We start from the raw sequence: 14,958 nt of genomic DNA on the forward strand, positions 1-14,958 counted from the left end.
GGGCCGTTTATTGGCCGAATTTTCAGCCTATAAACGAAAAATCAATCGGCACCGTTGCCAAAGCTGCCACCAATGTCCAGCATGACCGATAAAAATAAATGTGAAGATCCGCGAAAACCGGCCGATGGGCTGGCCCCACTAACGGCGTGAATATCGGCCGATTTTTCGTGCGAACGGAAATTCGGCCGATAAACGACCCATCTATGACCTGCATTAATCCCACTCTCGCTCTCTGGTGTAGCCAGCCAAAAAAGCTCTGAACCAGTGTTGCAATCTTCACTATATCAGGGTCTTTGCAGCCATCCCTTTGAATTGTTAAAGCAAAGGTCTGTGGACAAGCTAAACAAAGAACAATAGACCAGGGAAGGACATGCCCTAATAGTGCAATAAACATCTTTTTTAAGCAAAGATAGAATGATAGAATGACACAGTGCACTCACATGACACTGTGTGAGTTGCCATTTGTTTGATGTCAGGTGCCACATCAGATGGCTCCGCAAGCCATGAGTTGAGCATGCCTGCTCTAAAAGTCAACCAAAGGGTATTGGTGCCCCTTCACGTGTTTTGGGCCAGGTTTAGCTCTGCATTGTTTGTCGACAGGGATGTAACTAAATTTGCAAAAACATCAAGCATTATTTAAAACAATTAAAATACTATAGTGCAGAATCCTATACAGTCTAATGACAAATAATTTCAATAATAAAGGAAAGGTGGGGAAACAAATATTTGTTAATACAGTGGTACCTTCATAAACAACTTTTATTAGCTGTTTCAACAATACTCCTGTTTAAAAGTGCAAGCTAAGCAGATTAAATAGCATTGTTATGCAAAATTTGACTTTTTGTCAAGTCTGCAGGAAAACCCTGCTCTCTCCATCTCTAACCACTTTCAGTGTCCTCTGACATATACAGAAAGTAATGACTTGATTGTACCAGTAAGGACTGATATCTCTTTGACATGAGCTGTAATTTTAACATCTTGGGTTCCCTTTGCCAGAATAGCTCTCATGGGGCAGACTGGACCAATTTTTGTTCACTGATTATGGACTAGTGAACTGATCATATTTGTCAGCAGTTTCTGTAAGGCCTCATGCACACAGGACATTTTTGCAGCCTCTTATATGGGTGTCAGGCTTCTTTTTTTTTTTTTTTTTTTGTACTGTTTATAAACGGCCCTCAGTGTTATACTCTTTGTCCATGCACACATAGACTTTTAGGAGCTTTTAGTGGAAGGACCGTTTATAGGCAGGAAAAAAACCCCAGGGCCAGTGTATCCAGAAGCAGTTGCATTTCAGCACAAAAACTGCTTAATGCATGTTAACGATAGGTGTGTTTAGTGATTGAGCGTTAATTAATTTCAGTAGCTTAATTACTAGCTTAATTACTATGTTGGCCAGTTAAATGAATTAATATCCAAGCGCTTGATGCTTGTAAATGTGCCTAAACTCTTTTAAAAGCGTTCGATCCTTTCACACGCATCAGGCGTTTTTTTTTTTTTTCTGCAAAAACGCTGCTGCCAGGAGGAGGGCTTCTGAGAGAGGTTTTTTTAATGTCCTGTGTGCATGAGGACCAAACATTGGATAATGAATTTGCAATATAAAGGGTTGTTTACAGTATATCTAAGCCCACAAACAAAAATGTAATATATCGCTGTCTGCATAGTCCTGAGATGTGGTGGCAGCATCCCCTTTCCCTTTTTCAGGCTAAAGCGATTTTCATCAAGTACAGAAAATGACCTCTGCGATCTTGCCAAAAAAGCAGTGACCTTGAAACTTTCTGAGAAATTAAAGAAATACAGCCAAAGCTCATTTGGCTGTACTAAACCTTTGGATCACAGGGGTGCAGTTCATTCTGCACTCCTGTGACCCGTTTTCAGCTGACAGCGGGCTAAAGTCCCCTTTCGGCTTACATCACTCAGCCGGTCCAGGCTGGGGAAAGACCCCGACCATATGGTCAGAATCCACCCAGGTGCCTGGACTGGTACCTGTCTCAGCCTCTCAACGAGTCTCTGAGAGCCAAGAGACAGCTGCTCCCACCCCCTCAGGTGGGCTCTGGGTGGCAGAGCTGAGATTTGGAGACTGACAGTCCCAGCTCTCTGCTCAGATTGGAGGGAGAGAACTGATTGATCAGCAGTGTCTGATCACTCAGTTTTCACCCTTTAGAACTGGAGGGGGAAAGATACAGCATCAGATCGATGCTGCATCCACCTAGGCAAGTATAATAAAGAATAAAAAAAATCCCTAAACCTTTCTTTTAACTTAAATCTCAAACACTGTTAATGTTATCTTTCTGTCAGGCTATGATCTATAAACTAAAAATTCCCCTAAATCGGGGATCAGCAACCTGTAGATTTGCAATCAGGTGCTTGGTAGATCGTGGTCTGGGCTTGCTAACCTGCCATCTCAGAGCATCAAACCAAGTGCAATGCAGAGGGAGTACTTGTAAAGCTGGAGCTGTAGTAGGGAGCATAAGCCAATGTCTCCTCTGTAGTGCTGACTCCTGTCCCATGCGGAGTGATACCAACTGCACTCCACCTCTTATCCTGGTGAGCGGTCTCCAGAGTGGTGCCAGCAGCAGGAAAGACGAGATCTTCAGGTCAGTGTAAAGCAATACAATGGGAATAATAGTATAAGGCTGCTTTCACACTGATGCGCTTTGGTTTACCCACACTTCAGTTGCAGTGTAGTGCACCGGCAGCTTTCCTGTGGGTTTGCTGCGCTTAGCCATAGACTTCAATTATATCTTCCAGGTTTGGTGCGCTTTCTGAAAGCACACCAAAACTCCTGAATGCTGGAGTTCTGGTGAGTTTTCAGAAAGTGCTCTGCACCTGCAGGATATAATAGAAGTCTATGGCAAAATGCAGCTAGCCCAGGAAAGTCTCAGATGCACTGCACTGCACCCATGTGAAAGCAGCCTTATAGGGAGCTCACAACAGTAAGAGTTCATTTACATTTGCAGTTTGAGGGTTGGTAAAACCCCATAGTTAAGATGTGTCTTTACCGCCCGCACCCCCTTTAGCTACAGTGGCCAGGGGTGTACACATGCCACAGCAGGAGTTATATGCCCTGTCATGGTTGGTGGGTTTATCACCTTCCAAGCATGACCCATTCAAGTGAATGAGGTCACTCTGCAAGTGCCCTGCATCCTTGTGTAGTACAGCAAACAAGGGATTAAACAGGCAGCACTAAATTGCTTTCTCTCCACCTGCTTTAATCCTTTAGACCCCACAGAAGCATGCAGTTGCGGGGCTCTTGCACAGTGGCCCCTATCTACTTAAATGGGTCATGACTGGCAGTAGCACTCACCAAAACAAACGGGGTTTAATTCTTGCTGCGGCATGTGTACACCTTTATGTTGCCTCCTCACCACTTGATTTAAAGGATAAGTTCCCCTTTTAGACCAAAATAATAAATGCACATTCTTTTTGCAGGAGCCTGGAAAGCATTGCAACAGCGATCAGTAGATTGCTGATGCTATGCAGGTCTCCTGCAGACCTGTCAGAATATCTGCTTGCCGTACGGGATGTGTGAGCAAGGAGATATACTGACAGGAAGCTTCAATGAACTACCACAGTGCTCCATAGTGCTGTGATAGTTCTTTGAAAACTACAAAGCCCACAGTTGCTAAGGCTGTCAGGACCTGCAGTTCATTCATTCATGGAAGTCCGTGAATGAATGATGTGGCTGTGTGGGCGGAGCCCCGCACGGTTGCACTGTTTTCAAATTTGACAGATAGTACGGAGAGTCTTCTCCCCGTACTATCTGTCAGAGGGAGGGCAGCATGTGCTGCTATGGGAACATTACATGTTCCACCCTAAAAATGGGTGTAACATGTTCCCAAAGGAGAATTTATCCTTTAAACCCATGATTGCTGTGCAGTGCATGCGATTGTGACATAGTAGTACGGCAATTAAATCAGGTGTGAGGGAGCGACACTGCCCGGTGATCTTTGATTTCTTTCATGTTGTTCAGGTAGATCTCCACCTCTTTTAAGGTTGTCTACCCTTGCTCTAAATAATAGAAATGAAGAGAGGAGAGCATGGTTGTAGACCATATGAAGGAAGTAGCATAATGGAATAGTTCTGCTTCTCTATAGATACATTGCTACTGTAGGGCAGGAAGAGTGTTGTTTGCAGGTTTACAAGGTGGAAGTATGGGGAGTACATTGTTTTCCATGAGTTGGCCAGCTTTGTGAGAACAGACAAAATAAAGGTTAGCTGTTGTAAGGCATTCTAACGCAAGCAGTAGAACCTTTATACCTAACAAGCAAATATGTCTGCCCCAAATATGCATGTGATTACAAACTATCTAGAACAGCTTGCTTTTTTATTTTTAATATTGTATATAGATTTGTTTTACATCAAGCTGAACTATATTTTTTTTGTGTTTTTTTTTTTTTTTTTTTTTTTTTTTTTTTTTTTTTTTTGTGGGGGGGGGGGGGGGGTTCGTTTTTTCAGGAAACCCTGAAAATAGTATTTATTTGTGTTAAAAATAATAGGAGTGTGTTTAAAAAGAGTCAGTAAAGCTCAAAATCCATATAGTAGCTTTTATTTCCATACATGAAAATGCATTGGGAACACAGCAGTCTATTCCAAATCAAAACATTAAAAATGTTTCAGATTTGTTATTACTTTACAGAAAGTGAAGAAAAGGATATATTAGGCTGTTAAATGCAGACACTGCTATTTTTTTTTCTTTACAAACTCAAACATTTACTGTATAAACTGAAAAATACTTGAGGATATTTAGTTGTACTCTGGCTTGAATTCTGTGTTTGGGGGTCATCTGTCAGCGACCCCTAGACCCAAAAAGAACAATCTTGCTTTCATCAGTCCACAAAATGTTGCGCCATTTCTCTTTAAGCCAATCAATGTGCTCTTTGGCAAATTGTAACCTCTTCAGCACATGTCCTTGTTTTCAACAGTGGGACTTTGCGGGGGCTTCTTGCAGATAGCTTGGCTTCACACAGAAGTCTTCTAATTGTAACAGTACTCACAGGTAACTTTAGACCTTCTTTGATCACCGTGGAGCTGATCATTGGCTGAGTCTTTGCCATTTTGGCTATTCTTTGTTTCATTCGAATGGTAGTTTTACATTTTCTTCCATGTCTTTCTGGTTTTGGTTGCCATTTTACAGCATTTGAGATTATTTTAGCTGAGCAGATTATCAGTTTCTGCACTTCTTTATGTTTTACCCTCTACAGTTAACTTTTTAATCAAAGTACGCTGTTCTTCTGAACAATGTCTGGAATGACCCATTTCTCTCAGATTTTCAGAGAGAAATGCACTATACACAAGCATGTACAACATTTGATGCCTTGGTCCTTAAATAAGGACCACCTGTTTGAGACCTGTATTTTTACAGACTGAATTACCTCACTAATTTAATTGAACTCTGTTGGTTTTCTATTACTCTACTAAACTTACTAGTAAATTATTTGCCATGTAGAAATATAATTTATACCAAAAGCAGTGATTGATCTGGTTAGTGATGTTGGACTGCTATTATTTTTTAACACAACTGTACATTTGATATTCAAAACATGTTTCCGTTAGTGTTAATATGTGCATTAAAGTGTTACTAAACCCATGACCCTGCATTATTATTATACAGGATTTATATAGCGCCAATAGTTTGCTCAGCGCTTTACAATATAACGGGAGACAATACAGCAACAATACAGTTGAATACAAGAGGGAAAGGAGGGCCCTGCTCCTTGGAGATTACAATCTAGGAATTCATTATATCTGGTCTACAACAGTACACACAACATGGAAATATAAATTGCTAAATACCTTTTTCTCATCAACCGTATATAGCAGTCTTGTGACTTCTATCAGTGTCCAGCTGAACACTGGTTAAAGCTTATTGTTTTCATTCTGTTCTGACCTGTCATATGAGGCTGCATGACCCCTGACCCTCTGGACAGTGCTGATTGGCCCTGTGCTGATCACATGCACTCTCCCAAAGAAAAAAAAAAAACACACTAGCCTGAGTATATGCAGAGTGACTCCTAGAGCTCTGTATTATCAGCAGATTGATTGGGGACAGTAGAAGGGAAGGATGAGGAAGGATCAGAAAGGACAGGCTCAAACAGCCTTTTTAACGATGTAAAGGATTTTGGGCAGCACAGTGGCTAAATGGTTAGCACTTCTGCCTGGCAGTACTAGGGTCGTTGGTTCAAATCCCAACCACAGCACCACCTGCCTGGAGTTTGCATGTTCTCCCTGTGCCTGTGTGGGTTTCCTCCGGGTACTCTGGTTTCCTCTCACCCTCCAAGGACATGTTGGTAGGTGAATTGGATCCTGTCTAAATTGGCCCTAGTATGTATGAATGTGAGTTAGGGCCCTTAGATTGAGGGTTAGGGACTGATGTGAATGTACAATATATATGTAAAGCGCTGCATAAAATTGACAGCACTATATAAGTACCTGAAATAAATAATAAATAACCCTTTAGGTAACACAATGAGTATAAGCCCTCATGCACACTGAGTGTTTTAAAAAAGCCAGTAGCCTTCTCTGTATAACATAAAGTTAAAAACACTTTTTTATTTGGCATTTTTGCATTAGCGTTTAGCAGTGTTTATCCGCGTTACCCGTCTTCGCACAAAAAAAATTTTTTTTAAACATTTTTGCTCGAAAACACCACTTTGCCCATTTTACCATGTTTACTAGCGTTATAGTATTTTTACAGCTAAAAAAATCTCTTGAAACCCACCAGTTCTGGGGCGTTTTCTAGCCAGAAAATGCCCATGCCAAAAAAATGCTGATAAAAGCCTATGTGTGCGTTTATTGGTTGTAGAAAAAAACGTCAGAAGCCAAAATCAGCAGCTGTAAAAACGCCCAGTCTGCATGAGGCCTAACAAGCATGCTTTACTGCATATACAGACTGATTTTACTGTTGTGGGTTTAGTAACACTAAAGTTTTGGGGTGTCGATAAATGAGATGAAGGGTTTACATGACATCCCTTATGTTGTGTGCTAATGCAATGTCATCTCTTTCATTGGGAAGTAATTTCATGAGCTACAAAAACATGTACTATTAATATCTCCTTGTTTTTTTTAATAAATGTTATCATTAATTACAGCAGTCTTGAATGACAAGATGACATTTTAGTAAGTGATGGTGCTTTGCATTTCATCTTGAAAAGATCTGTTAAATTAGTTGAAGTATGTTTAGAGCCACAGAAAATGACATTTTTTCACCCCTAGGGTAGCTTGCTTTCAATAGCAATCAAAAATATATTCCCCCCCCCCCCCCCCTGCATTAAGAAAATGATTGGTGTAAGCTGATTAAATGGTATGCACAAGAAATACTCTTTTCTTTCTTTGATTCTTTTCTTGGTGAACCTTTTTGTTGCCCTTTTAAGTTGTGGAGTTTAAACAAAAGCGTTTATTTATAGCCATGTTACTTGCATAATCTCCATCTAGCAATGAAATATGTAGAAGCCAGCTCTATTTTCCTGGTAATATATTTATCTCATTACTGTATATTTTTCTTCCCTATTATTGGGTCTGTTCTTTTCTACTTTTTTTTTTTTTTTTTTTCTCTGGTGTGGTGCCCTCTATTTTACTCCCAGTAGGAAGGAAATTCCACGTATTGTCTATGCGGCAAGTCCTGATTTCCCTTGTTTGTGAAATCTCTGTCATTGAAGTCTCATTGTAGGGATGGTTTTGTGCAGAAATTGGGTTAGTTTTTTACTACAGTCGTGATGACTTTATAACCTAAGAACTACAGTGTGTATCCACCACCTGTCAGTGCTTGAACTATATAAAGAAAAAGGCCCTGGGTGATAGGTTGTTGTAGAAGACATATGCCATTAATCAAATTGTCAGCCCTAAAGAACATTAGAATGTAAGATAGTATGGCCTGCACTCATATAGATTCTTTTTGATCTTATAATTATTAGCTGGTAAATGTAACACATTTACCAACACAAAGGTGTGCTTCAACACGGTGAATGCACACTATTTAACATGCCTGTAAAGGTAGAAGATTTTTTACTAGTGGTGCACCGAAATGAAAATTCTGGTACCAAAACCGAAAGTTCAGGATTCATTTGGCCAAAAACTGAAAGTGAAATGTCTGCGTATGTGGGGAGGCTTAATTTTTTTTTTTAATTTTACTTTTAATGTATGCTTTTATTTATATGTTTTAACTTATTTTATTGCTATCAAATAGGAGACCAATAGTCCCCTATGTGATATCATATAAGTAACAGGTCCTCATTGTAAGGGAAGGAGGTGGGGGGGTGGCAGTGTGTGCAAGGAGGGGGCAGGAGAGGAGCAGTGTGTAAAGTGAGGGAGCAGTGTATTCAGACAGGCTCCCTCACTTACCATCGCTGAATGTCAGTGCCGGCTTTTAGTTGCAATTGCCGGCTTTTTCTTCTTCACTTTTATAGCTCTGAGAAGTAGCTGTCATTTGGCCCACCGCTAAAGTAAACAAAGGGATGGGGGGGGGGGTCACTGGATAATGTCACTGGGTGACTCTGCCCCTCTGTTTACGTTAGCGGTGGGACAAATGATAGCTCTTTCTCAGTTATATAGTGAAGAAAAAAAGCCAGCAATTGCATTTAAAACCGGCAATGACATTTAACAGTGGAAAGTGAGGGAGCCTGTCTGTATACACTTCTCCCTCACTGTATACACTTCTTTCATCTTCTCCTGCCTTTCTCCGCCCCCCCCCCAAATCTGCAGTACACACAGACCCCCTCCCAAACCCCCACGGCCAAATAGTCAGTCTGCCCCTCATTGGGGCTGGGTCTCTCATTATCTGCACCTGTATAGGCTCACTTTTTCCTTTCAACAAAAATAGTCCCGATTATGTTTCAGCTGCCAAAATTTCAGTGCATCCCTTATTTTTAACCTAATGCATTCTTGATATTAAGGTAAAAACCTTCTGTGCACCGGATCCCCCCCAGCCCCCCACCTCATATTTACTGAACTCCATTTCAATCCAGCACTGTGCCTCAGAGCAGAGGCTCTCTCTCCCCACTGGATATGGAGGCAGCAGTGGGAGCCATTGGGTTAATCCCAGTCTGTGAGGAAAGAGCAAGCGGCAGGGCCAAGCTGTACTGTGTCTGACTCGGGAGCCAATGGCTCGGCGGGAGGAGACGGGGGAGTCAGGAGGTGGCTGAATTGTATTAATTGCCCATAGAAACAGATTTAAATGTCTACTTACCTTCTGTGTTAACTGACTGGTTAGTCTATTTGGTTGCTTCGATCAATAATACCTCTAAATGTTTTAAAATGTAATATCAACTTCACCCAGCTGCTGTAGCCATTACAAAGCCATAGGTCCAGTGCTTTGATTTTAATTCATTAAGAGCTGTACTCCAAGTTGATTCATGAGACCACTAAGCATCATTCAGCACTGATTTTACACCCGGATGTCAAATGTCATCTTATTTAAGACCTGTTAATCTAATGATCACGTTGTGACAAAATCAATAGCTGACTGAGACATTTGACTAATTAAATTTCAGTATCTATAAAATTACACTAATGAAAACTCCTGTGTTTGCTTAATCACAATTTTGTGCTTTAACATCACAGAAAGATTTTATAGTAACATTTTCTAACAAAAATAATCATGAAAGAAAACTACAACAGCAGCTTTCACTGCCATTCCTGTGCTTTAATACCAGCAAATCAGACCAGGACACAATCTTATACTTGCTGGTAGTGTCCAAGTTTGCCTGCTTCTTCCCACCTCCTGATGCATTGCTTTTTTTGTGCATCCTGACTCTCCAGAAAGAATGTGATGAGACATGAGGGTGCAAGCAAGCTCTGACACTACCAGAAGGGTTTAGAACCTTTCCTGATCAGAACTGCTTGGAGTTCAGGCAGTGATAGCACTGAAGGTGCTGCAAGTACGTGCAGCATTTTGTTTTGTTGTTATAGTCTAAATATGTTTTTGTTTTTTTAAATTCTCAACAGAAATTTTTGGTAAAATTTCTGGTCACCAGACTAGTTTGTCAGTTTTCAGAAATGTGCTAAAGAAAATGATAAAATTAAATGTCGATCATTTTTTGTAGTCTTTTTTGTTTGTATCCATCCATTCAGACAAGTACACTGTGACCAGCTTGGTGCAAGGGTCTGCTTGGCAAGCATAGGCAAAAATTACCAAGAGCCAGTTTTAGGTCTGTTTGAATGAGCCCTTGGAAATTTTAGGAAATATGGACACTCGTTCGAATTCCAATATAGGCATTGTTTTAGCATCACATGATGAAATATTGTTGTGTTGTACATAATTTTTAATTGTAATGTTTGTAGGTCATGAAAACATACCACATGTACCATGCAGAAAGCATTAGTGCTGAATGTAAGCTAAAGGAAGCTGAAAAGCAAGAGGAGAAACAAATTGGAAGGTCTGCTGACCAAGTCTTCAATTTACGCCTGGAGGAGAAACACCAAAGAAGGAGCTCAGTCAAGAAAATTGAGAAGATGAAGGAGAAGGTCAGCATGTCCTTTGTCAAATATTAATGTATTCAGAATATTGGATTGATCTTCAGCTTTGAGGATCCACACATGTAGACTCAATATACCTACATCATCAATAGAGACCTTATCATGCAATTAGGAGGCTTGTAGACTATAACTAGTTATAGTTTTTTTTTTTTATTATTATTTTTATTATTCCAAATAAAAATATAGAAAATATGGCTTTTTTGATAGTGACAAATTAATTTAAAAGCTAGTCAACCACAGTGGGTGTCATGCATGAAAGTGCTTAAAAAGAAACTAGGTGTCTATGGGACTTTGCCCAGCAAATGATAAAGGAAGAAAAAGGCTTTCACGTATTGGATATACATGATGCCTAATAACATTGTCTGTTCTCGCTCAATTGCTTGGCTGCATCCAGAGTTCACTACCTCCTGCTTTTAACTTCTAGAATCAGAACTTTCAAGTAATTGCCTTTTGCTATGCTGTGTTGCGGATAAATTTTAGCTCATGTATAATATTACTTTATATAAATAATGTTTTCATACTTGTTTGTTCTTTCTTTTGAAAAACCAGAACAGAGTGTAATGACAATGAAAAATAAACCTGTCACAAACCTGGGCAGTTCATACAGAGCATATGCATAAACTGTTTAAAATGACCAAAGGCAGAAAAATAGGTATCTGGTAATATATGCAGATCTTGAGTCAGGTCCTACTTCCTACCATCTTGCAAGCTCACAGCCAATCCTGTCTCCACTAACTCTGGAGTTAAGGGCATGGTCAAGCTTCTGTTTACAGGAAAAGTTACCTTTTTTTGGTAATGCAAATTGTAAATGCCTTGGATTTGGCTGATATGGCACCTTTTGATAGAGACCTCTGTCTAATAGGATTGTCAGAGAGTAAATTCCACTGACTGTGATAACTGTTAGTTTTGTACTAAATATATCACAATATAAAAGGTGTAACTATATGTTGTAGTATTGCATTAAGGGAAGGCTAAGGGACTTTATGAATGTTTGTTTTTTTTATTCATTGATTTCTTGTCTCTACAGCGTCAAGCCAAATACTCAGAGAACAAGTTAAAGTCCATAAAAGCTCGGAACGAATACTTATTAACACTAGAGGCAACAAATGCTTCAGTTTTCAAATATTACATTCATGACCTTTCTGATTTAATTGATGTAAGTATTTTGTTTGCTTTAATATTTTAGTTTTCTAAACTGTGGAGTAATGTTGTCTTTGCTCTAGACACTTAGAGACCCTGTTACCAGACTTGTTTTAGCAATATAAATGTACACCGATCAGCCATAATTTTATGACAACTGACAGGTTAAATGAATAACATTGATTATCTCATTACAATGGCATCTGTAAGGCAGTGTGGTATATTAGGCTGCAAATAACCATGTTGTCCATGAAGATGATGTGTTGAAAGCAGAATAAATGAGCATTGCAGTTTGTTGTATGTGGGGCTGTGTAGCCACAGACCTGTCAAGGTACCCATGCTGACCAATGTCCGCAGCCAAAAGTGCCTGCAATGGCCATGTAAGCATCAGAACTGGACAACAAAGTGGAAGAAGGTGGTCTGGTCTGATGAATCATGTTTTCTTTTACATCATGTGGTTGGTTGGCTGGGTGTGTGTACATCACTTACCTAGAGAAAAGATGGTACCAGGATGCAGTATGCAAAGAAGACAAGCTGACAAAGTGTGATGCTTTGGACAATATGTTTTGCTGGGAAACCTTGGGTCCTGCCATTCATGTGGATGTTCTTTGACATATACTGCCCACTTAAACATTATTGCTGACCAAGTAGACTCCTTCATGGAAATTGTGTTCCCTGGTTGCAGTGGCCTCTTTCAGCAGGATAACGTGCCTGGCCACACTGCAAAAATGGTTCAAGAATGGTTTGCGGAATAAAACAACAAGTTTGAGGTGTTGACTTGGCCTACAAATTCTCCAGATTTCAATCCATCTAGCATCTGTTTGATGTGCTGGGAAACCAAGTTCAATCCATGGAGGCCTTCTCTCACAATTTATGGAACTTGAAGGATCTGCTACTGACAGCTTGGTGCCAGATACTGAAGAATGCCTTCAGAGGTCTAGTGGCTTCTATGCCTTGATGGGTCAGGGCAAATGGGGAACCTACTCGATATTAAGTGGGTGGTCATAAAATTATGACTGAGAAGTGTAGATGCATTTAACATTATATACAGGTTTTTTTTTTGATCAGTAAAAGCCTCCCTTGGGTAGCGGGGAAAGTATGAAGACTTCTGCAGGACACCACCATATTGGATGTGATGCCAGACTCAAAGCTGTCACTTAAGTCACACACAATTGTATTCCCACTTTGCTCCTCACCCAGCAGCTACATAAAAGTTTATGTAGGAAGATGAACAGAGAGTTGAGGATTTGCCACAAAAATTAAGCACTCCCTGAAGAAGAGAGGGCTGTTCTAGGGAAATGACTACTCAATTTTGCAAGTTCAAAGGCGCATGGCAAGTGACCCATTTTCAGCACTAGGCCAGCTGACATCACTCAGCCAGACCAGACTCTGGAAACATCCTGACTTTAATGTTGGGGATTTACCCAGATTCCTGACTGGCATCTGGCTCAGCCTCTCAGCGAGCCGCCCCCTCCACAGCCCAGCACTCCAGTGAGCACTGGAGGGGCAGAGCAAAGAGACAGTGACTGGCGGTCACTGGCTCTCTTTGCACTGAAGACCAAGAACTGAGTGATCAGTGGTCTTTAATCGCTCAGTTCTCTGTCTTAGAGGCATTGGGGACAGATGAGACCAATGCTGCGTCTTCTCAGGTGAGTATGTATGTTTGTTTTTTTTTTCCCCCATACTGCTCTTTTAACCACGACAAGCGACTTACTGGTACGTCACTGGATTGGAGGGACGATATAATTTTTTTTAGGGCTAGTGATTCCCTTGAATTTAAAAGTAACCCTAGCAGCTAAGAAGCCACTGGATTACAGGAGACAGAAGGGGGTCTCCAGCCTCCTCTAGTCGCCGTCTTTACAGCTCTTTTCTGAGCAATCTGGGAGCCCAGTAAAAGTGCCACCAGTGGCATCCGCTTCCCCGAACGCAGTGAGAACTGCTCTTGTTCCTCCCATTTTATGACATCAGAAATTGGAAGTCACAAGGATTCTGTCACTTCCGGAATCAGTTTCTTTGCTAAAAAAAAAAAAAAATCCCAATACGTGCAAAAAAAAAATTGGTTTACGTGAAATCTATAGTGTTTTCAAATGGCGGTATAAATACTGGAATTTTTTTTTTCTAGTATGGCATTGATCAGCGACTTATAGCGGGCATTCTGCCACGGGGGGGAAATGACTTGGTGTCACTGACATCCCCAATGACACCAATACAGTGATCAGTGCTAATAAAAAGCATTGACACTGTACTAATGGCACTGAGCAGGAAGGGGTTAACATGTGGGGTGATCAAAGGGTTAATTGTGTGCTGTTTTACTATGTGGGTTGTGTGTGCTTTACACTGTAAGCACACTGCTTTGTATGGCTCTGCTATGCATTGTGCAGGAGCTGACGGGAGAGATCTGTATTGTTTACATACAGGTCTCTCCCCCGTTGGAGATCGCCTGGTGCCGGCGGGGAATCACCAGCTGGGACCCGGTGATTGACAGTGGAGGCTGCAAATGGCAGCGTGGGTAGGGTGCGTGCGCCCCCTACCCGGGACTGCAAAATCACATGTGTGTATATATACATGATTTTGCGCACCCGTGCTGCCCTGTAGCAGTATTTCTGCTATAGGTCGGCACAGAAGCAGTTAAAAAAAAAAAATGTAAAGGTACAGTGTAAAAATAAATAAAATTGTAAAGCGTTCCCATCCCCCATGTTTGCACGCAAAGGCAAACCACACATGTTGGTCCCACGCACATATGTAATCATCGATTGCACCACACATGTGAGGTATCACCACAAATGCCAAAGCAAGAGCAATATTTCTAGCATCAGATCTCCTGTGTAAATCTAAAGTGGTAGCCTGTAAAAACTTTTATATCGTCTTTGAATAATTTAATGTACCATAGTTTATCACCATTCCACTGGCGAGCGCAATTTTAAACTTTGAAATGTTTGGTATCTTTTTACTCTGGGTAACTTAATCTTTTATCTTTGACAAAAAATTGTGTATTCTATTGTGTTTGTGTGCAGTAAAATTAAATAAACTGTAGTTTTTTGTTTTGAAAAATGATTGAGCAAATACTGTGTGACATAGAAATTGCTGGATCGTGACGAGGCTCAGATAAGTATTGAGGGGCTTGGGGGCACTGCTGCACACAGGTTTTCTACTTTTATGCATAGAATGCATGCAGGTAAAAAACATTGAGCCTTTACAACCACTTTAAGTACATTTTCACTTTATTAGAATGTTTCTGTAGCCTGACTGCTCCTTTTTGGCCATAAGTACAATTTGTACATTCTCAAGCATGTCACCCTGTTTGGAGTTGTTTATTCTGTCCCTGGAAGCCCATAATTCTAAGCTTCC

The 14,958-nt window shown here is 40.7% G+C and overlaps 1 protein-coding gene across 7 annotated transcripts in view; it reads left to right on the forward strand.

The window, feature by feature from the left end:
* Positions 1–14,958, forward strand: part of SRGAP1 (SLIT-ROBO Rho GTPase activating protein 1) — a 228,654-nt gene that overhangs the window by 133,535 nt on the left and 80,161 nt on the right. For all 7 annotated transcript variants that reach the window (XM_089674139.1, XM_089674140.1, XM_089674141.1 and 4 more), the window contains exons 5-6: positions 10,276–10,458; positions 11,498–11,626. In XM_089674139.1, the coding sequence (XP_089530265.1) occupies positions 10,276–10,458; positions 11,498–11,626 (312 nt within the window). The remainder of the gene's footprint in view (positions 1–10,275; positions 10,459–11,497; positions 11,627–14,958) is intronic.

The sequence above is a fragment of the Staurois parvus genome, unplaced genomic scaffold, assembly GCF_062004578.1.
Source record: "Staurois parvus isolate SC_StPar_1 unplaced genomic scaffold, SC_StPar_1.0 ptg000147l, whole genome shotgun sequence".
NCBI classification, from domain to species: domain Eukaryota; kingdom Metazoa; phylum Chordata; class Amphibia; order Anura; family Ranidae; genus Staurois; species Staurois parvus.